This window comes from Microtus oregoni, unplaced genomic scaffold (assembly GCF_018167655.1).
Source record: "Microtus oregoni isolate MIOR12 unplaced genomic scaffold, Mior012 000020F_ref0000438, whole genome shotgun sequence".
Classification (NCBI taxonomy): Eukaryota; Metazoa; Chordata; class Mammalia; order Rodentia; family Cricetidae; genus Microtus; species Microtus oregoni.
The window spans coordinates 6161739-6182500 of record NW_024543079.1 but is presented as its reverse complement, the minus strand read 5'-3'; the positions used below and the strand labels follow the sequence as shown (position 1 = coordinate 6182500).

The 20762-nt window shown below is 52.3% G+C and overlaps 2 protein-coding genes across 3 annotated transcripts in view; one reads left to right on the top strand and one right to left on the bottom strand.

Annotated features, from left to right (window-relative positions):
• Positions 1-4252: 4252 nt before the first annotated feature.
• Positions 4253-9700, top strand: Kcnk15 (potassium two pore domain channel subfamily K member 15). The gene is made up of 2 exons (XM_041670490.1): positions 4253-4550; positions 8930-9700. The coding sequence occupies exons 1-2, from the start codon at positions 4268-4270 to the stop codon at positions 9616-9618; spliced, it is 972 nt and encodes a 323-aa protein (XP_041526424.1). The 5' UTR covers positions 4253-4267; the 3' UTR covers positions 9619-9700.
• Positions 9701-10502: 802 nt separating this feature from the next.
• Rims4 (regulating synaptic membrane exocytosis 4) overlaps positions 10503-20762 on the bottom strand; it is a 58630-nt gene continuing 48370 nt past the window's right edge. For both annotated transcript variants that reach the window (XM_041670491.1, XM_041670492.1), the window contains exons 3-6: positions 17234-17346; positions 16901-17002; positions 16365-16504; positions 10503-14762 (exon numbers count right to left, since the gene is read on the bottom strand). In XM_041670491.1, the coding sequence (XP_041526425.1) occupies positions 14544-14762; positions 16365-16504; positions 16901-17002; positions 17234-17346 (574 nt within the window). In that variant the 3' untranslated portion in view covers positions 10503-14543. The remainder of the gene's footprint in view (positions 14763-16364; positions 16505-16900; positions 17003-17233; positions 17347-20762) is intronic.

Genomic DNA, 20762 nt, shown 5'->3' with positions numbered 1-20762 from the left:
TAGGAAGAAACTGGCTGGATGGAGAGGGTGCCATCATTTGCTGGTGAGACCCCGTATTGAGCACATTTTATTTGATTCTCACAGGAATCCTATCAGGCAGATACCCTACCCACCTGCTGAGGCAGAGATGGGTAAACTGAGACTCAGAGAGATGAAATCACGTGCTTACGATGGGACCCAAGGCCTCAGATAACTATCTACTCCATCCTGGTCCCGTGTGTGACCTTAGATGTGACCCTTTCCTTTTCTGGGCCTCAGCTTCTTCTCTCCCAACATGGGAGTGGAAAGGCTGGCAGCTTTTAAGGAGCTCCCAGGCCTCACTGAAGGGCCGTGGGTATAATGCTAGCACCAGGGGTCAGAGGAAAATCACTAGGTCCCCTTAGGTCCCCAAGCAGGGGGAGCAGGAGGGTAGACAGAAGGAGGGAAGCTGGAAGGAACGCCTTGGGGAGTTCTGTTTTTGGTGTCTGCTCAGCTGACGACTTTTCAACCTGAGAAACACACATACACAAACCCTAACCTCCTCCGGCTTAAAATAGAGCTGCTGAACCAAAAATGCCAAGCACAGGGCAGAGTCACCTGCCTGGCAGGGCCAGACAGTGCCTCCACGGCCCCAATTATACCCACCCCAGTGGGTACCTCTGACAAGGCACCCTCAGCTCTGTGACACCGGAGTCTCACAGTGGTGGGGCAGCTCCATCTACCAAAGCTCTCACAGCCACCACACAGGCGAAGAAAGCAAGGTCCCCAGTGATGTGGCTGACAGGGCCTTGCCGAACAAGAGTGGTGCCCTTGGGACTCAGGCAGCTACATGTTCAAGTCCTGTCTCAGCCATGACCCCAGGGACTCGGCAGGTTGGCACCTTCTCTTTCCTGGCCTGTAGAGGCGACAGAGTGGCAATGCTGAGCACACACAGGACTCCAGAGTCTCTAGTCTCTCCTCTGTTTCTGAAAACTGAATTCCTGGCATCTGTGGATAGGCAGTTTTGAAGGGGGAGGAAACAAGACTACCAGCTCAGGGGCACCTGGGAAGCGGAACACCACAGTGTCTGTCATGGTCCTTTGTGGGAAGCATTGGTATCTCCGTCCTCACAGGGGGAGACTGAAGTATAGAGAGGTAGAGATGTCCTACCTGTGGACGTGCGAGTAGAAAGTAGAGCAGTGGGAATTTGAACTCAAGTCTTTGTGGACCCCAGCTGTGCTCAGGAGCATCCTTGTGAACTGCCCCCACCTCATGACGAAGCTGCTCCCCAAGCCTGCTCTTCTCCAGCTCTTCTTGAGTGGAAGGGCCTGGTGCCCTGCCCCCACCCCGAGGATTCTGCCCAGGTTTCTGCTTCTCTAATGCAGAGAAGAATCAGAAAAACAAACTTGCTGATGCCCTTACTAAAAATAAAGTCGCGGCAACTGTGTTAGCTCTCCCGTGTCAGCAACCCGCTTCTGGGCCACTTGGCTGCCATCCTGACTCTCTGGGGGTTGAGGGCGTGCAAATCTTTTTCTATAGGCACTGAGACCCAATTCCACCCCAGAACTGAGGTCTTTCGGGCCAGGGTCTACTGAGTGTGATAGCGACAGTGGCTAAATGCCCCTAGGCAAATCCCGTTGGCAAGCAGGTGCTGCTCCCCAGCATTCTCCATTCAGCCTATGGCAGCTGTCAATCATCACAAACATGGAGACTTACCCCCACATCCAAAAATTTCCTTCTGGGGCTGAGAACAGAGAGAGTTCGTATAGTAAAGTGCTTGCTTCACAACTATGAGAACCTGAGTTCAATCCCCAGCACCCATTTTTTAAGTCAGGTGTGGTGGCATAAGCTTGTAACGCCAGCTGAGGAGGTCAAGTCAAGAGGATCTCTCGGGCAGGCTGGCTAGCCAGTTGCCGGAACTGGAGAGCCCCAAATCCTAAGGAGTGACCTTGTTCCAAGAAAGTAACAAGGTGGGTAGCTGCTGAGGAGTACCACTCAGAGTTGATGTCTGGGCTCCACACATGTGCACACACGTGTGTACCTGCACATCCACCCCCACCCCCCAAAAGAACTTTCTGGTTCTTTCAACATGGGCCTTCATGGGCTAGAATAAAGCTGCCTGTGTGTCCACATTTCTTTTTTTCTTTAGACTAAGCAGCAGGGATCCGTCCTCTTCCAACTTCTAGCTCCTGGATGTCACCCACCGTGCCTCATCTTGGGGGCCCCTCCTCCAGTGATCAGGTTGAAGAATTGCTTATGCTGCCTTCTCTCTGGCTGTCTCTCCTGCCTTTATCTCCAAGTACAGGGTCTTCTGTGGTGATGTTGGGCCCACCCAGAGATTTGAGATCATTCCCCATGTAGAGGCAAGCTGCTCAGCACCCAATGGTATCAGCATCCTCAGTTTCTCTTTGCCAGGCAGCCAGATATATTCGCAGACCCCAAGAATGAGGATGCTTTCACAGATCCAAAGGATGAGGCATGGGTATCCTTGGGGGCTGTTCTATGAACTACCGCAGTTCCTATGAGATGGAAAAAAAATTAAAAACAAAAACTGTATTCTAAGCTAGGTGGTGGTGGTCCATGCCTTTAATCCCAGCACTTGGGAGGCAGAGGCAAGCGGATCGCTGTGGGTTTGATACCAGATGCCTGGTCTACAAAACGAGTTCCAGGACATCCAGAGCTGTTACACAGAGAAACCTTGTCTTGAAAAACAAAAAATGAACAAGCAAACAAACCCATCGTTCTATGGATGGTGAAACTGAGCCAACCCAAGCTCAGGAGGAAGCAGTGAAGGTGAGCTGCTCTTAACTTGCACATGGAAGTTCTTATTTGACCTCACATTGCCACTAGGTGTGTGCTGCAAGGCAGGTCTGAGTGCTGGAGACCAGAGGATGATCCTGGGGTGTGGGATGCAAGGGTTATACTGCACTGGGAGGGATGGAAGATGGCAGGCACTCAGGCCTTTGGGGGCTCAGAGGAGACCACCTGAGGTGTCAGGAAACATGTCCAATGGTACGGAGTGGCAGGGTGGCCAGGCTGTGAGCCAGCCGAGTTGGGGGGATTAAGCACATCAGTGTCTGTGTGGCACTTCTTGCTGCTACCTGGTCCCTGGCAGGGATGCAACAGATGTCGGCCGGCCGAGAGGGCTGGAGAGAAGGCTGTAATGAGTCAAGGGAGAGTTCATGCAAGAACTGAAAGTTGAGGGTGGCTGGGGGAAGCAAGGAGAGAGGTTTGGGGGAGGGTGCTCTCACTCTCTGCCACCTTTTCTTCCACATGGCAGTCCCTTGCTTTTTCTGAGGTGTGGTGGTGAGACATGATGCCAAGTAGCCCAGCCCGGACTCGAACTCCTGATCTACCTGCCTCCACCGCCCCCCCCAAGTGCTGAGTATGGACTGTCATGCCTGCCTCTGATGCCCTTTTGAAAAACAAAAAGTAAACAAACAGATGATGGTGAAATTGTGTGTATTTCTGCCTACGGCTTTTCCATGCTTTCCAGTTGTCCTGCAGATTCACCCTGGGATCTGGAAATGCGGTTCAGTGTTTAAGAGCACTGGCTGCTCTTCCAGAGGACCGAGGGTTCGATTCCCAGCCCCCACATGGTGACTCACAACTGGAGACTGTAACTCCAGTTCCAGGAGAACCTACGCCCTCTTCTGGCCTCCATGGACCCTGTGCAAATGGTACGCAGGAGTATATGTGTATATGTGTAGGCAAATATAAAATAAAAATTAAATTAAAAATGGATTTATAGAAGTCATTTCTTTCTGTTCCTCCTGTCTCTTCAGCCTGCATCCCAGTTCTCTAGACTCAGCTTCACTGCTGCTCCCTGTTGTCTCCTGTCACCAAATCACCTCCCTTTTGATTGTGGCCTGGATTTTGTCTCCCTGGTCACTCCTGGATGGCTTGGCACGCGCCTCTCCGAGCGCTATTTTTCTCCTCTATTACACATGTCTTACCTTATCTTTTTGTTCATTTATCATCCCTCCCTGCTTGCTGATATACCCGTTCTACTCCCACCGAGAATGGTGGGCACCAGAGGGCGCTTAGTAAACATTTCCTAGATGATAGACGGGAGGAAGAAAAGGGTGACTAGCCCCAAGTCTTAGGGCGAGCTCGGGATGGAGGCGGGCCCTCTGCACACCTGAGCCGGGCCTCTGCACCAGATGTCCCCGCGGGGACCTGCGTGAGCAAGGGCGGGGAAGCGGCGGAAGAGCTCAGAGCCGGCCCTCTGCTGTATGCCAGGCGCAGACGGATGGAGCTGGCACCGTCGGGGCGCACAGAAACCGGGACTCAGAGAAGGCGAGACGCGATGAGGAAGCAGAGTGCGCGCACGGCCGCGCTCGTCCTGTGCATTCTGTCCTACTTGCTGGTGGGCGCCGCGGTCTTCGATGCGCTGGAGTCCGAGGCCGAGCGCAACCGGCAGCGGCTGCTGGCACGGAAGCGCAGCGAGTTCCGCAGAAAGTACGGCTTTTCCGCCGACGACTACCGCGAGCTGGAGCGCTTAGCGCGGCAGGCAGAGCCGCACCGCGCCGGCCGCCAGTGGCGTTTCGCAGGTTCCTTCTACTTCGCCATCACGGTCATCACCACTATCGGTGAGCCCTCGGAGCCTCCCCTCTGTCCCGCTCAGTCCCGATCTCTCCTCGGGTGCGGTCCCACCCCGGTCCCTGCCTTTGGAAGGAGCATGTTAGTTAGCTCTCCGAGGCTCATGTGCCTCACTGGGCGAAATGGGGGTAGTCAGTAATGGTTTGCCACGAGGCTGTCACAGGGGTGCTTAGAACAAACCCCAGGGTCTTGGGGAACAGAAGTGGGGCTTCTTTGTCCCACTCTGTCAGCTGTGAAACCTTAGATAAGTTTCTTGACTTCTCTGAGCCACTGTGTTCTTAGAAAACTAAGAGTCCTAATATGTTTTGCAGGGGGAAGAGAAGAACGCCAGCTGTAGTTGAGATTAATATGTGTGCGTGCAGATCGTTTTAGCATAGAGCCTGATCCACAGAAAGCACAGTGGAAATAAGATTGTCTTTTAATCATAATAACGATTATTCTGTTGGCCCCATATAACAGAGCTGTCATTCGTCTTGGGACTGCTGTGTGGCTAGTGGCCTACCCAGAGCCTAATAGGAGTCCCATCATTTGATTACCAAAGCTTTGCCTCACATTGGGGCATCCAGAGGAACCCCTATGTATACCATCTGAATTCCAGCTGTGACCATAACTGCAGTTGTTCAGGACCTGGGGGCTAAGCCTGGGGAGCCTGCCTTCAGACCTGTGTTAGCTAGCCACTAGGTACCAGGCTCCAACTGTAGTTGCCAGATGTCCCGGTGGCCTCAGAGGAGCAAACCGGAAACCAACATCTGGGAGAATGTGCTTGCACAGGAGCCAAGGGTTTAAAAGCACACCTGCAACCCTAAAAGCTGAATTTTGGGCACCTCCAGCCTCCTGCCTTCTCAGGCAAGCTACCGTGCCCCCTCAGAGACACCTGTTTTTGTCAAAGGCAAAAGCAAATGTTCTACCTCGCTGGGTGAATACCAGGTTTAAAGTGAGGTCAGATGTGTGAGCCGCCCAGCACGGTGCTATAGGCTATGTGGGCACTATTCGTTAGGAATAATTTATCAGTTGCCAGCTGTAAACCCAGCTCCCAGCAATGCTTCTGCCATCTCTTGTCTACAAGCCCCATTCTCAAGACCGTGCCTACAGAGGTTGTGTCTCTTCTGAAGCCTCTGCCCCTTCCCGTTTTCGCTGAAGGTCTGTCTACCAGCCAGATTTGGCCTCTTCCTGTGCTAATGCTAATCTGAAACCAAGTTTGGGAAAGAAACCAGGGATTGGGGGGCGGGGGATCACTGCTACCAAAACAATGGCATAGAAATGGGAAATGTTTTGGCTTTCTGACCACTTGGGGGCACCACTACCTGCTTTTTTTTTTTTAAGGGGGGGGGGCTTGCAGGAAGCCAGGCTCTTGGAGTCCAGAAACTCTGGTTCTGCTTTAGCAGAGGCATGGAAGACCTGGGACTAACAGCTCAGGCACTGGGACCTTTGCACAGCTCCCTCCCCCGCAGCCTGCTTCCTTTATCATAAAACAGGGTTAACCTGGGCCTAATGAGAGAATGGAGAGTACCTGGTATGTGTTGTTGTTATTACTCATTTCCCGATGCTCAAACCTGGCAGATCTCAAGAAGATGAGAGCAGTGCTTCTTGGCCTGCTGGTCCTGGGAGGGCCCTGTCCCCCTCTGGCTTCCCTCTCCTCCCATTTGCTTGGAGTCAGTTAACTTTCTTTGAACCTATTGTCTGCGTGTCTGTACAGAGCACGGGTGACTCAGAGTGCACAGATGTGGTTACCATGGTCCCTGTCCTCGAGGATTCACAGTAGCGATGGACAGAGTGTATGTCTCCCCTGGGTACCACAGGACCACGCAGTGGAAGGGCGATCAACCATAGGGGCTTTAAATGCTATGCTACATTGAGACTTAGAATATTATACATGTTCACACTGCACATTTCACAGGGTACCAAGGGGTACAGGATGAAAAGGAAACTTGTTCCTGCCCTCCCTTCCCTGGAAGCCATTTGGTCTTTTTTCTTAGTGTATATTAATTTTGCAGAACAATGGGTTTCACCATGGCGTTATCATACATGTGTGCCAGGCATGCTGATCATATCTACCCCACTGCTTTTTCTTGTCCTCCTCTGGTCCTCTTTCTAAGTAGTCTCTCTTCTAGCTTTCATGTATTTTTTTTTTAAAAAAACAACTCTAGATTTCATGTGAAAGATGAAACATGCTATTTTTGGCTTTCTGAGACTCTATCCTATCTTTTAACCCATTTATCCATCTCCCTGGGTCCCATACATCTGACCAGTCTCTCACACATGTCCAGCTACATGCTCTGGATAGCTCTGCGTATGCTCTGTGTATATTTTCCTTCAAGTACCACACACTGTCTGTCTAATATATTATATATATTCTTCTGCATATTCCCACTCTTTTCATTTCATACACTTTTTTTTTTTGAGACCGGGCCTCATTGTGCCCAGACTGGCTTCAAAATCACTATGTAGCTGTGAATGACAGAACTTTTGGTCTTCGTGCCTCCGCCTCCCAAGTGCTGGAGATTTACAGGTGTGTGCCACCATGCTTGTCTTGTATGAGGTAATGGGAATTGAACATGGGACACCAGATATGCTAGTCAAGCAGTCTATCAACTGAGTCATATCCTAGACCCTAATTTAGGACATCTTAATGCTTTTTTATATCAACCCTAAAGAGCCATGACACTTTTTTCCCCAGACTGAATAGCAGGTCTTCTCAGCCTTAGAAGTACTGACATCTTGCTCAGGTGAATTCTGTTTTTGGGGGCCTGCCCTGGGCCCTGTAAGATGTTGGTAGCATCCTCGCCTCTGCCTCTGGATGCCAACACCACACAGCTAACTCCATTCTCGTCCCCTGGTAGAGAATACCAAGAGCTTCCTTAGGTGCTGCCAGATGTCTGCAAGGTGATGTGGCCATTGTGGTCTGGTGAACTGTTCTAGGGTTCGGATAATGCTGAGACAGAGCTAGCCAGGCCTCTACTGATGCATGGGTTCTGACTTTTGCTATGACCACAATGGCAGCCCATGTGTGCATACCATTTTGCACATCTGTGTGCACTGGAGGTCTAACCATGTGGAGCTGCACAGGTCTAGGGGTCTGTATGCTTTACCTTTGGGCAGAGATATTGCCGGAGGAGGGATATTGTCTTTGGGAGAGGTACTCCCTCGCTTCTCCCTGGCTATGGGCCCATGTACGTTATTGTTCTCCCCAGAGAGAGACATATCCACACACTCCACAACAATGGCACAGTGACCCACGGCTCAAGGAAGCCCACACACGTTTAGATCCATGGGGGAGCCAGTGAATAATATTTGAACAAAAGACTCCCAGAACCATTTGGTGTTTAGTGAAGGCCGACAGGATGGCAGAAGAAGATGAGGAATTTGAAGGGATGGGGTGCTGGGAAGGGAACAGAAGGCAGTCCAAGAGGAAGGGAAATCTGAAAGAGGTGGAAAAGCAACACTCTCCTAGGGAAACAGCAGTGTGTGCCTGGAGAGTGTGGGTGTTAAGGGGATGAGCACAGAGACTGGGAATTTGAAAGAAGGGGTGAGGCTGGAGAGTGGGGAGGAGGGGTGAGGCTGGAGGGTGGGGAGGAGGGGTGAGGCTGGAGAGTGGGGAGGAGGGGTGAGGCTTGGGAGTGGGGAGGAGGGGTGAGGCTTGGGAGTGGGGAGGAGGGGTGAGGCTTGGGAGTGGGGAGGAGGGGTGAGGCTGGGGAGTGGGGAGATGAGCAAAGAGGGATGAGACTGGGGAGGAAGGAGTGGATGAGGATGAGTGAGTAGAGGGATAAGGATGGAAGTGTGTGGGGGGAACTGGGGGCTCCTTATGAGAACTAGGACTTCACCCTGGAGGTACTAGAAAACCACAGACCTGTCTCCCGTCCCTTTAGACCAAGGCATAATTTGCTAAAATTCCATTTTCCCGTACACCTCAGGTTGTCAGAGCACCTATCAAATACGTGTAGACCAAGTCACAGAACCCTTCCAAAGCCCTTGTGTAGTCCTCCAACCCCCAGGACAGCCAGCCACAGCACTGCTCTGTCCTCCAACTACTATTTCCAGAGCATCCTATCAACTGGGTCCATGCTTTGGGGCTGAGCTTCCTCCACTGCACCGGGCAAAATACATTTCAGATCCTTCGCTACCGCTGGGGACAGAAGATGCCCCAACAGAATTCTGTGGTTCTGAAGGACCACAGGTAGATTATCCATCTTTGGAGGGGGCGGGGGGGAGCGGCAGAAATTGAGACACTGGGATGTGAACAGCCACACAGGGGTTCAGAGTGTGGGGACGATCTAAGTGGGGCTTGGGGCTGCTGGGGGCAGGCTGGCCTGGGGTGGGGGTGCCTGGAGGCAGGCTGTGCTCTCAGTACCCCATCCCTCTCCCCACACAGGGTATGGCCATGCTGCCCCAGGCACGGACTCCGGTAAGGTCTTCTGTATGTTCTATGCACTCCTGGGCATCCCCTTGACACTGGTCACCTTCCAGAGCCTGGGCGAGCGTCTAAACGCGCTGGTGAGGTTTCTGCTGCTGGAGGCCAAGCGCTGCCTGGGTCTGCAGCGGCCGCACGTTTCCGCAGAGAACATGGTGGTAGCCGGGCTTCTGTTGTGCGCTACCACCCTGGCCCTCGGCGCCGCTGCCTTTGCGCACTTCGAGGGCTGGACCTTCTTCCACGCCTACTACTACTGCTTCATCACTCTCACCACCATTGGCTTTGGCGACTTCGTGGCGCTACAGAGAGACGAGGCGCTACAGAGGAAGCCGCCCTACGTGGCCTTCAGTTTCCTCTACATCCTTCTGGGGCTCACGGTCATCGGTGCCTTCCTCAACCTGGTGGTCCTGCGCTTTCTTGCCAGCGCCGACACTCCTGAGCGCTCAGCCCGCTGCACCAGCGCATTCCGCAGGGGGGCGCTCAAGAAACGCGCCCGCACTGCGGCCTCCACCTGTATCTCTCAGGGCATCCATCAGCTGGATACTTGGGCATGCGACAACCCGGCCTTCTCGCCTCCCTTGAGTCCAGAAGCCCTGTACCACTGCCACAATAGTACAGACAGACGCCGAGCTCGGAGAAAGTCCATCTGAAAGTCCTACCCTACCCGGGCGAGGGTTGACCAATCAATGTCTAGCCGCACCTGTTAGCAAACCCACCCTTCCTCTGGCTTGGAGGGGGTTGAGGCTCCCGTTACCATCTGCGAATCATCCCTTCTAGTAATACATGAATGTTGCACTAAAAGCAGAAGCCGACTTTACAGTCACCCTGGAGGTGTAAACTGTTTGGTCTAAACTTGTAGGAAAATGTGGCCTTCAGCCCCTAGGAGGGGTGATACCAGGTCACCCCTTCAAAGGATGACAAGCGGCTAGCTTCTGCCCTGAAGAGGAAAGGCACGATTTGAAGCACTAGAATTTGACTAGTGGGACTGGGCGCTCATGCTAGAAGTATGAGACAGAGACAGATTGAAGGCAGTTTATGGCTCACAGTGGGCAATTTCTGCACCATGTAGATGGCATTCCCTTTGCTCTGCATGAAGGGTGGAGTTATCCCAACTGTAAATGGTTGCCCCACTGTCAAGCAGAAGCCCTGTTCCTGCGTAGCCCCTTCTGGATGAAGGGGATGGTCTCCCCCTCTTCCCCTGCCTACCTGTAGGCAGCTCAGTGGTGTAGGATGCATTTCATTAGGGGTCCCACCAATCACCAGCAACATGTCATTGGGATTCACATCGCTTTCCTGAACCCCAGCTTCTCCACCAGTAAGACAGAGCCCATTTGCACACCCTGTTTCACAGGGTACCTGGGGGAGAGCTTCCTGACTTGAGTTTCTGCTCACAGAGGATGCTAGTCAGCCCATGGCGAGACACCTTGACACCCTAGAGTGTTCACCCCTTCCAACACGTGTCCCTTATCCTCCCAGACGGAATCGTCTTGATGTGAAAAAAAAAGAGCAAAACCAGTGTAGAAAAGCCAAAAACTTTCATTTCCAGCATGAGCTATGTGGTCATGAACACAATGCAATGTGACCCTCTCCAACTCAGAGACCCCCAAAACCCTCCCTCCCTGAAGGACCAGGCTATTCCTGCTCCCCAAGAGGACACAGGGAAAGGTGGGTAGATGGATGGAGGCTCCCAGTCCAAGGACTCTGGGGTCCCACCTTCCTGCCACCTTGAAGGAGGATGCAAAGGGCTCAGAGATAACACCTATGTCTGCTTCCAGCCTCCACCCAGCCCACACAGGCTCTCTTACTGAGATGAAGAACCCTCGGGCTTGCCAGGTAAGCTTGTGGGGACTCTTCCTCCACCAAGGTCCTGTTCCACAGACACAGGCCCTCTTGGGGGGCCAAGAGAGCCAACGCAAAGGACAGAAAGGGGGTCCAAGGCTCTGGGTCTGGTGTAGCGCTGTTGCTCAATAAATAAATACAGGTGACCTTGCCTGGTGCAACAGCTCTGCTTTGGGAGAGCGTGGGGGCGCGGTGCTGCTTCTGAACCTCAAAGTGCTCCAGAGTCTCCTGCCTTAAGTAGCCCACTGGCGAACTGCTTGTAAAAAGTTAACTACTTCAGCTGTGTGCTTGCACGCCTGTGCTGTGGGCCGCCGGAGAAGGAGCTGGCACTCAACCACTGTCAAAGCCGGCACTTTGGTGGCAAGTGCTTCTCAGGACCTCCACCTCTCCCTCCTGACAACATGAGCCGCCTTTCACTTGCCCTTTGAGGGTCAGAGTAAAATCACTGGGGGGACACACTGGGAAGTGCTATGGGAGGTGGTGTTATCCCTTCTGGAGGTGAGAGGGGACTTCCTGGAGCCCCCACTGTACAAACCCAGGAGGGAGCTTGTGTTTTCCACCTCTCAGCTGGACCTGGAGAGGTTATGACCCAGAACAAACAGCCACCGTGGCACCTCCTCTTCTCCCAATTCAAGCCCAGAAAAAGCACTAGCCTAGAGGAGAGAATCAAGCAAGGCAGTGCCACCTGTACTTAGAAGCTGGCAATGGGGATGGCGGCAGACCTGCCCCTGAGCGCTGGTCTCCTGGCTGTGGCTCCCAGCTCTGTCCTCCCAGGCTTAATGCTGAGGGGCCTTAACCAAATGACTTCCTGCTGGGGCCTGGGTTTCCTGACCTCTCAGGCTATAGCTAGTCACGCCATAATCTGGAGCCACTAGGAGGCTCCAAAGAAAAGGGATAGAAAGGATGAGACCCCCCCACTTCATCCTGCCCTGGCTCCAGCTCTGCAGGAAGAGGAGATGTAGGTAGAAGTGTCACTGGGAATACTAATGACCCCAGGATGGCTCTCCTCCAGCAGGGCTTTGGTATCCTTTTTTTTTTCCCTGCAAAATGCAAATGGACTAAAGATTCACAGGCCCTGCCTTTCCAAATGCAGAGGCATTCTGGAAAAGGAAAATGGAGATGGCCCTTTCCATGGCAGTCCTAAATACTGCCTCTGTCCAAGAAAACAGAAACACCCCTAGAGACCCAGCACCAGAAAGGCCCCCAACTCCGCCCTCTTACTCCTCTCCAGATGGCAGAGTTTGAGTTGACAGAGGATCAGACAGCAGTAGGGACAAGCTGAGCTCGATAATCCCCAGAGCTAACGATGAAAACCACTCCCCTTCCACTAGTCCTTGGTGAGGACAGATATGGTTCCCACACCCAGTGGTCACAGCCCCTTGAAAGTGGGGCACATGCTTACAATGATACAAAGAAATGGGGCTCCAGCCCCCACTACACCCCTCCAGGAGGTGAGTGAGATTTCACAGAACAAACAAGAAAATCACTGAGGGGCCTCACTGACCACCCCAGGGTGGTGTTATTGCTTTGGAGCCAGGGCTCCTGCGTGTTTCTCTCTCTCTCTCTCTCTCTCTCTCTCTCTCTCTCTCTCTCTCTCTTTCTCTCTGACAAATAAGAGCTGAGCCCCTCCTCTGGTTGACAGCCAGGTTCTGTCCCACCCTGAACAACCACAGCAAAGACGGCTGGGTCTGGGTAGAGAAGCCGCTCTCCTGGCTCAAAATATTCCAGACAGTGAGTAATGACCTAACTGCAGAGATATCACACTGGTTAAAAAATAAAGGTGGGGTGATGGCTAACTGTGGGCCTCAGGTGTGAGCCCCCCCAGAGCCCTTCTCCCTTGTGCTGAGGGCCTGCCCCTCTCTCCACAGACTCAAGGACACTCTGAAGACCAACCAAAGAGGGGGCCTGTGCACAGCCCTTCCTTGTGCAGTGTCTACAGCTCCACGTGGAGGTGACAGAACTGGACCAGAACCCTAAAGGGCACTCAGAGCTAAGCCAGTCTGGAAATGGAGAGAATTTCCAAGTAGAAGGAGTTCCCTGGTATAAGAACCAGGAACAACAGGGGGTTCAACAGAGCCCTGGCATCCTCAGTGGAAAATGACACCCTCTCGTGGAGTCCAGGCCCCTCTACAAGGCCCAGCGATCCTCAGGAGTGAATCCAAAGATCAATGCTGAGGGTATTTCCCCAGAATGCTGAATACAATGAACAATCAGGGCTACTACCCTGTAAGGGAAGAGAGAGGAAGACGGGGAGGAGAAGGTGGAAGGGCTGGCCTTTGGGGAGCTAGGTAACCCATCCAGCCCAGGCTAGAGAAGGAGGTCGCAATCTTCTGGAATGTACTGGGGCCCCCCTTTAACCCCAGCCTGGGGCTTGAAGAAAAGACGACATCTGAGCTAAGAATAGGGCTCAGGCATGAACACTAACTACCCAGCTAACCTGGACTACACCCTACACAGCAGGGACTAGGTGAAGAGGAGTTGGCAGGCTGCTGGGCGGCTCCCGGGACAGTGATAGAAATGTGCTTCTATAGGGGCCAGACTGTATCCTCCCTCGCATGCAAAAGGGCTCCTGCAGGCCCTAGGGAGGGCTACAGGAAAGGCAGCTACCCAGGCCTCATCGGAGCCTCTAATTCTTACACTCATAGCTCTGCATCTCTCTTCTTGTACCTCCTTGAGCCATGGCGATGAGGCTGGGGCAGTGGCTTCTGCCCATCGTACAGGATGGTTTATTTAAAAAGGCTAAAATGGGAGGGGCTCTAACGCCTCCCCAAAACCCTAGACCAGAGGCAGAGGGATAGCAAGATGGCCTTTGATCTCATCCAACAAGGAGGGGTTCTCCTGTTTGGGAAACCCTTACCTTGGTACCACTAGGCTTAATCCCAGCTTTCTTCAAAGCTCGGCTCCCACTACCCCTACACCCAAAAGAACCCTGTGTGCAAGGTTCCGGAAACTCGGGTCCCCACAGTCCTCCACCATATCACAGATGACAATGCTCCTTCCAGTCCACCAAGAGCTCCAGACTAGCTTGTTGCAATCCCATGGAGCAAGGACCCCTGGGGATCCGTGCCAGGCCTCGGGCACCTCCTCCTTTCCTTTAATCTCTGCTGGCCTCCAATTCCTAGAGCTTACAGCAGAGGGGCAGGCAGGAGGGGATGGATGGATGGACTCAGACAGGCTGCGGCAAAGCTCCTTCCACGGGCAGGCAGAGGGAGACCCACACTCCCCTTCAAGTGGGGAGCTCTGGGCCCCCCGGGAGCTGGCTCCGGATCCTTGCAAACTGCCCCGTCAGCGCTGGGGCAAGAGTAGCTGCCTGAACCCGGTGCCGCAGGAAAGACACTTGCTGGTAATTGGCACCATGGAGAGGGCCGGCTTGGATCTGGACTTGGCTCTGGGCAGCGAGCTTCCAAGGAGGCAAAGGGGGTGACAGGTGGGGTGGGCGGGGCAGGAGAGTCGCTTTGCTCCATCACCTCAGTCTTTCTCTGACTACAGCCGCAAACACCAGGTCAAAACCGGCCAAGTCAAGAGTGTAGCCAACCCACTGGGAGAGGGAAGGTCTCAGGGGTAGGAGGTGAAGGAGCGAGGAGGGGCCCAAGGGGGGCAGGTCTCCCCATTCTGCTTCCCCGCCGTGGGGAAGAACCCCATCCTCCAATGTCCAAAGTGCCCCTGGGCCTGGGGTCCCAGGTCAGGGCTGGGTGGTCTCCAGGCCATGTCGGGGAGCCCCTCCCCAACCCTGGCATTAAGATCGCTCGCCACAGGGCCCCACGGTGCTCTCAAGGGACAGCTGGGATGCCTGCCGGAGCAGAGGACCTGTGGCTGGGTCCACCATGGAGGAGGTGGGGAAGAGCTTGTACCAGCCCACGGCCAGGGTGGTCAAGTCCAGCTCCTCCAGCAGCACTCGAGCCACGCCCATGAACTGCTTCCGCTCCATGCGCCCATAGTTGCCCCACACAATCACCTGTAGGAAAAAAAAAAACCGCAGCTGATTCCCTCTTGCAATTGAGAGCTCGGCTGTTTGCTCTCAAGGCCCTGGGTTTGATTCCCAGCACCACACAGGCACCAGGACCACAAGCGCTACACAGGCAAAACACCCATACAATAAAAATTAAAAAATAATGCCTGTCACAGTCATTCATAGGCTCTGAGCCAGAACCTGGGGTCCCTCAGGCCAATGCAGCTAAGCCCTGTAGTCTACCTCTTTAAAAGTCATGCAAGGGAGAGATGTTGCGGCCAAGTTTGACGACCTAAGTCCAACGCTGCCAGAGTCCAGACAGCCCACAGAGCAGGAGGGGAGAATGGACTTCCGCAGGTTATCATTTGACCTCCACATGCATGTGCCAAGTGCATCCCCAGGTCCAAAGAAATAAAAATAATAAAAGCCACTCATCTGACCACGCTTTTCTGGCTCTAGTGTCCCTATTACTCCATCTATACCTGGGCTTCCTGCCTCTTTCTCACACTACCTGCTCCATCCTCCACATGACCCTAATTTGAGCTAAGTCAGGCCTTGAAGGATGGCCCTGAATCTGCAACACGATTCCATCCCCTGCTTTCCCCACAGGGAGCCTCAGACCCCCTCATAAAGCATGCTCACAAAGTGTGGACACCGCAGACACTGCTAGCTTCCTTTCTTGGTCCATTCTTTTTCTGTAGCACCTTCCTGGTCTCTTGGTCAGCACCTCTTGGAGCTGGCCTGTGGATCTGGGTCTGTGGCTGCAGGTCCCTCATCTGCCGTCCTGTCCCTCAACAATGGTGAGTTAGCACAGTCCAGCTCAACAAACCCTAGAGCAGTGGTTCTCAACCTGTGTGTCATGACCCCCTTGCGAGTTGAACGACCTTTTCACAAGGGTCTCATATCAGATTTCCTGCATATCAGCTATTTACACTATGATTCATAACAGTAGCAAAATTACAGTTATGAAGTAGCAACAAAATAATGTTATCATTGGGGTCACCACAACACGAGGAACTGTATTTGAGGGTTGCAGCATTAGGAAGGTTGGGATCAGGCTTAAAGGATAGTCCTTAGTCAGACAGAACTGAGACTTACTGTCTGCTTGGGTTTTGTTTTTTAATCTTTTTAGAAAATTGGTTTTAATTTTATGTGTGGTATGTGTGCAGATGCATGGGTGTGTGCATGTGCACATGTGTGTGTTCTGCTGCCTACAGGGGCCAGTAATCACTCTCAACTACGGAGACAACTCTCCAGCCTATATATACACATCATATACATACATCTTTGATATTAGCTTGTGCGTGCATGTGCACAAATGTGTGCATGCATGTATGCAATGTTCATGAAATGTCATCCATAAGGAGGTCAGAGGACAACTTTTGGGAGTTAGTTCATTCCTTCTCCCATGTATTCCAGAGATGAAACAGTCAAGATTCATGAGGGACCAAATTCATAGTGACACAGGAAGTTGTGGGTACAAGTGACACAGGAAGTTGTGTTTCAATTCCCCTGGGTAAGGCCCTTGAGAGACCCTGTCCCCAGTTAACACCACACACACACACACACACACACACACACACACACACACACACACCACCCCCTTACCTGCAGGACTTTGCCCTGGGGACTTTCAGGAAACAGCAGCACCTGGTTATACAGTGGGTCCAGTGACTTGCGGGCCACTTTGGTCTTCTTCTTGGCAATGCAGACACCATTCTCCAGCAGATAGGCCTTGATATAGGCAGCTGGGGACAGAGGGCAGAAGGCAGGGTTCTAGGCTGCTCCCTTAAATCGTGGGTAATAGAGGGGTCACCACCCACTTCTGGGAACCGGAGAACCCCCAGGAGTATGAGAAGGGCCACAGGACAAATGGGTGAGGTCATGTCTGGGAGGCCCTGTTTTCCTTCTAGGTCTTCATTGTCCCCCTTTCCTCAGTCCACAACTGCCCACCATGCTAACCTCACATATTCATTTCCCAACCTCTCCATAAATGCTTTCTGAACCCTTCTGGGTGCCAAGTATACTAGGTATGTTAGTATATACTAGGTATAAGGGAATAATGATAATGAAGAAAGATGTCTCTCCCTCCCAGAAGTTCAGTCCGGTGGACCACACCATATCTCTCTCAGATGTCCTCACACCTGGCAGTGTCTTGGAGCCTGGCTTGGCAGTCAGTCCCCGAGCCTGGATGATGTCCACCTCCAGCTGGCCATTCCGCTCTTGCAAGCCAATCTCCACATCCCCTGCAAGAGATGACACTAGAAAGTGGCTCAGAAGCTCCAGCAGGGTCTTGCTGTCTACACCCACTCCCAACCCAAACAGCAGACTAAGTCCCATCACAACAGCATGCACACTTCAGAGTTAGGCACCGTGGAGGGCTGGACTATGTGGCCCAGGCTCCAAATCAGGTGCTCAGAGCATGACGCCATCAGGCAAGGGCTAGGAGGGAGGGGCACAGGGCTTCGAATACTCACCCATGGGTGTGGTAGCCAGGGTCTGGCGGCCCACAAACTGTGCTGGCCCCATGCTCCCGAGGAAGTCACTGAACTGGGCATCTGAAGCCAGGCAAACACCTCCATAGTTAAGACTGGCAGAGGAAAAAGATGTGCGTTAGGATTGATGTGCAGATCCAAAATATTCCTCATCTCACAGTGATCATTTTTTTTTTTTTGAGGCAGGATCTCTCTATGTAGCCCTAGCAAACCTGGAACTCATTCTGTAGACCAAGCTAGCCTCAGACTCAGAGATCTGCCTGCATCTGTCTCCAGAGTCCTGGGATTAACGGTATATGCCACCACTGCCCAGCCACCATGGTGATCTTCCTCCATACCCACCATTGACCTGTACCACAAATGCTGATTTAACTGGCCAGGGTGGCTGGAGGGATCATGGGAGGTAGTTTTGACAGGTGCTGGCATAAAAGGCTTAATGCCTTGATATTCCCAGAGTGGTCCAAAGATCAGCAGTATCAGCTACATCTGGAGCTGGTTAGAATTATATCACATGTGATGTCTCTGCAGCTGCTAGACCAGAATCAGCAGCTCAATGAGAGGCTCACTCAAGACAAGGCCAGACGATCACCGCCCTGCACATCAGCCTTGGGCCAGATAAGTACCGCTGCTGCCGTTTGGCTTCCTGATACCCACTTTTCCTTCTTTGGTAATAGAGCCTCCAGTTTCCTTCAGAGACTGCATTTCTCCATGGAAGGCATGCGATTGTGGCAGGGAGGACCAGCTCTCAGGGCACTCCCTTTCTCCTTGGCCAGGGCCAGGCTCCAGGACAGACATATGGCTCAGTTCAGTCAGTGAAAATCCGACATGGAAGATTTTGGGAACTGTGGGAGTGTGAAGCCCCCTATTACATCAGACATGTAACTGGAGTGTTTGGTATGGAAGCCCAGGGATGCAGCCATTATCAGACTGGAAGTATTGTGTGGGCTTCTAGATCAAGCTTTGCCTGATGCAGTTACCTCCTTCTGAATACATAAGTCAGTAACAGTTACTATTATTACTTCGGTTAAGCCAGTTTTAGCTCGCTTCCCTCCCCTCCCTTCTCCAGTGTCTTTGGCGGTACTGAGGGAGAAGCGAGGGACTCTGACTGATCTCCACCTACAGGAACAAGACCATTTTGTCACCTTGTCCTCACCATCACCATAGGAGGCCCACATTTTCACAAACAAACAAAAAAACCACATATCAATCTTTCCCACCATTATTCAGATGAGAAACACATTTTCCCAGCAAAAAAGGGTAACCCTAATTCTTGATCAGAGCTGATGGATCCAGGGTCAGATGCCTGAGCTGAGCCAGGTCACCCAACAACTCCAGTAGTTAAAAGGAGTGCCCCAGGGGGTTAGACCAGTGACTAGCCTAGGCCTCACAAAGCCTGCAGGCTCTGCTAGCTCCCAGGTCAGGGCTGCTCGGGTCTATTCTCCACCATGCCAGGTAAGCTGCTCAGCCCACTTGTCCCCTTCCTGTGTAGTAATGGGCAGAGCCACAGCAGACACAGGACTCCACATCCCTTCCCATGATTTCCTTCTACCCTTTGGGTTCCCCATGCAGCAGCAGCAGGGTGTCAGGGGGTGCTTTAGGAGAGGGGTAGCCCAGGAGGGTGCACAGGCTGAGGCTCAGCTTCATGACTTTTAAATTGCAAATCTAAGAAACGGACATAGAAAGTCAGGAACAAAAATGGAATAGTCCAGAAAACAAGCAAAAAGCCATACAAAGGCCCCAGCCTAGACAGCAGAGGGAGTCTGGCAAGGACGGAGTGAGCTGAGGCCTATGGTCCCCAGGTGAGCTGGTGATGCTGAAGGACCACAGAAAACCGCAGACAGCCTGTGGGGATCTGAAAGTCACAGTCTCACACCACCATTCTGAGAAGGTGGAGCCAAGAAAGGGCACCATGTCCTATAGAAATGGCAGCCTGCGTGTCTTCTCAAGTGGCCCTGAGAGAGTCTCTGAGGCCCCAGTGTTCCTCCACATCCCAGATACAAAAGTTGCGTGTATACTGGAGAAAAAGCTCCCTGGAGGCTGAGGGGCTGGGGAAGGAACATGGCTGAGACCAAACGATGACAAGGGGGCAGGTGACAGCAGTCACATGCCGGAAGACACTGCAATGATGGATGATGCCTAAGGACCGCACATCCTTCTTCCGCGGTCCCCCCGGCACAGTGATAACAGCCGACACCACTAACACTACCAGCACTGATAACCCTGCAAAGAGACAGGCACTTCAGCCGGTGTCTACGTGATTCATTCATTCACCATATGCTCTTAGCACATCCCTGGCACCCTTCTGAACATAGACCCCACCAGGGAACAAGGCAGACAGTGATTTCTGTCCTCAGAGGCATGGAACAAGAAATAGTATCAGTGGGCTGGAGAGATAGCTCAGTGGTTAAGAGGGCTGGTAGCTCCTGCAAGGACTCAGGTTCTATTCCCAGCAACCACACTGCAGCTCACAACTGTCTGTAACTCTAGTTCCTGGGGATCTGATGCCCTCTTCTGACGTCTGTGGGCACCAGACACATACACGGTACACATACATTTGTCCAGACAAAACATGAATACACATAAGTAAATAAACATATCTAAAAATAGTATCAATTATATACCAGGAAAGAAGGTGACAGATGCTACGGAAAGGAAGAGATGAACGTGGGATGCTTGCCGCAAACTAAACAATGTGTTCAATGTCTGCGCTCTCTCCATCCTATTAAACCAATTGTCCCTTGGTACCCATGACAGATTGATTCCAGTCCCAGGATCCCTAGAGACCCCAAAATCCACACAGATGCTCAGTTCCTTCCTATAAGATGGATGCATTGATAGTGTTTGCATAGACCTATGCATGTCCCCTCATGCACTTTATTTTTTAAAATTTAATCTTATTTTGTTTCATGTACATTGGTGGTTTTGGCTGCCTGCGTGTCTGTGTGAAGGTGTCGGAACCCCCGGGGTTGCAACTACAGACAGTGGAGAACTGCCCTGTAGGCCAGCTTGGAACTGAACCCAGGTCCTCTGGAAGAGCAGGCAGTGCTCTTAACTGCTGAGCCATCTCTCCAGCCCCCTCATGTACTTTAAATCATGGGCAGATTACATATGACACTTCCCACAATGTCACTGCACGTGATAGCGTAAACAGCTGTCATGCTGTGTTGTTTAGGAAAAATGACATGGAAACTTCATACATGTGCAGTACCCATGTGACCGCTGCAGACCTAACAGATCTATGACCTAATAGACAGCATGAACAAGGTGGACGATGCTCGCACAGTAGGACCACAGGAATGGAGGGCCGGAGAAACAGCAGATGCTGTGGCAGGGTGCATGTGTGCCCCGTTCCGTCGGTATGTCTTCATAACAGTGATAGGTGTGTGGCAAGTTCATATTTTGCTTTGGAAACATTCTGGAGAATTTTTTTTTCAAATATTTTTGAGTCGAAGTTGGTTCAGTCCATAGAAGCAACTCATAGATATCAAGGGCAGACATATTTTGGCTGTTG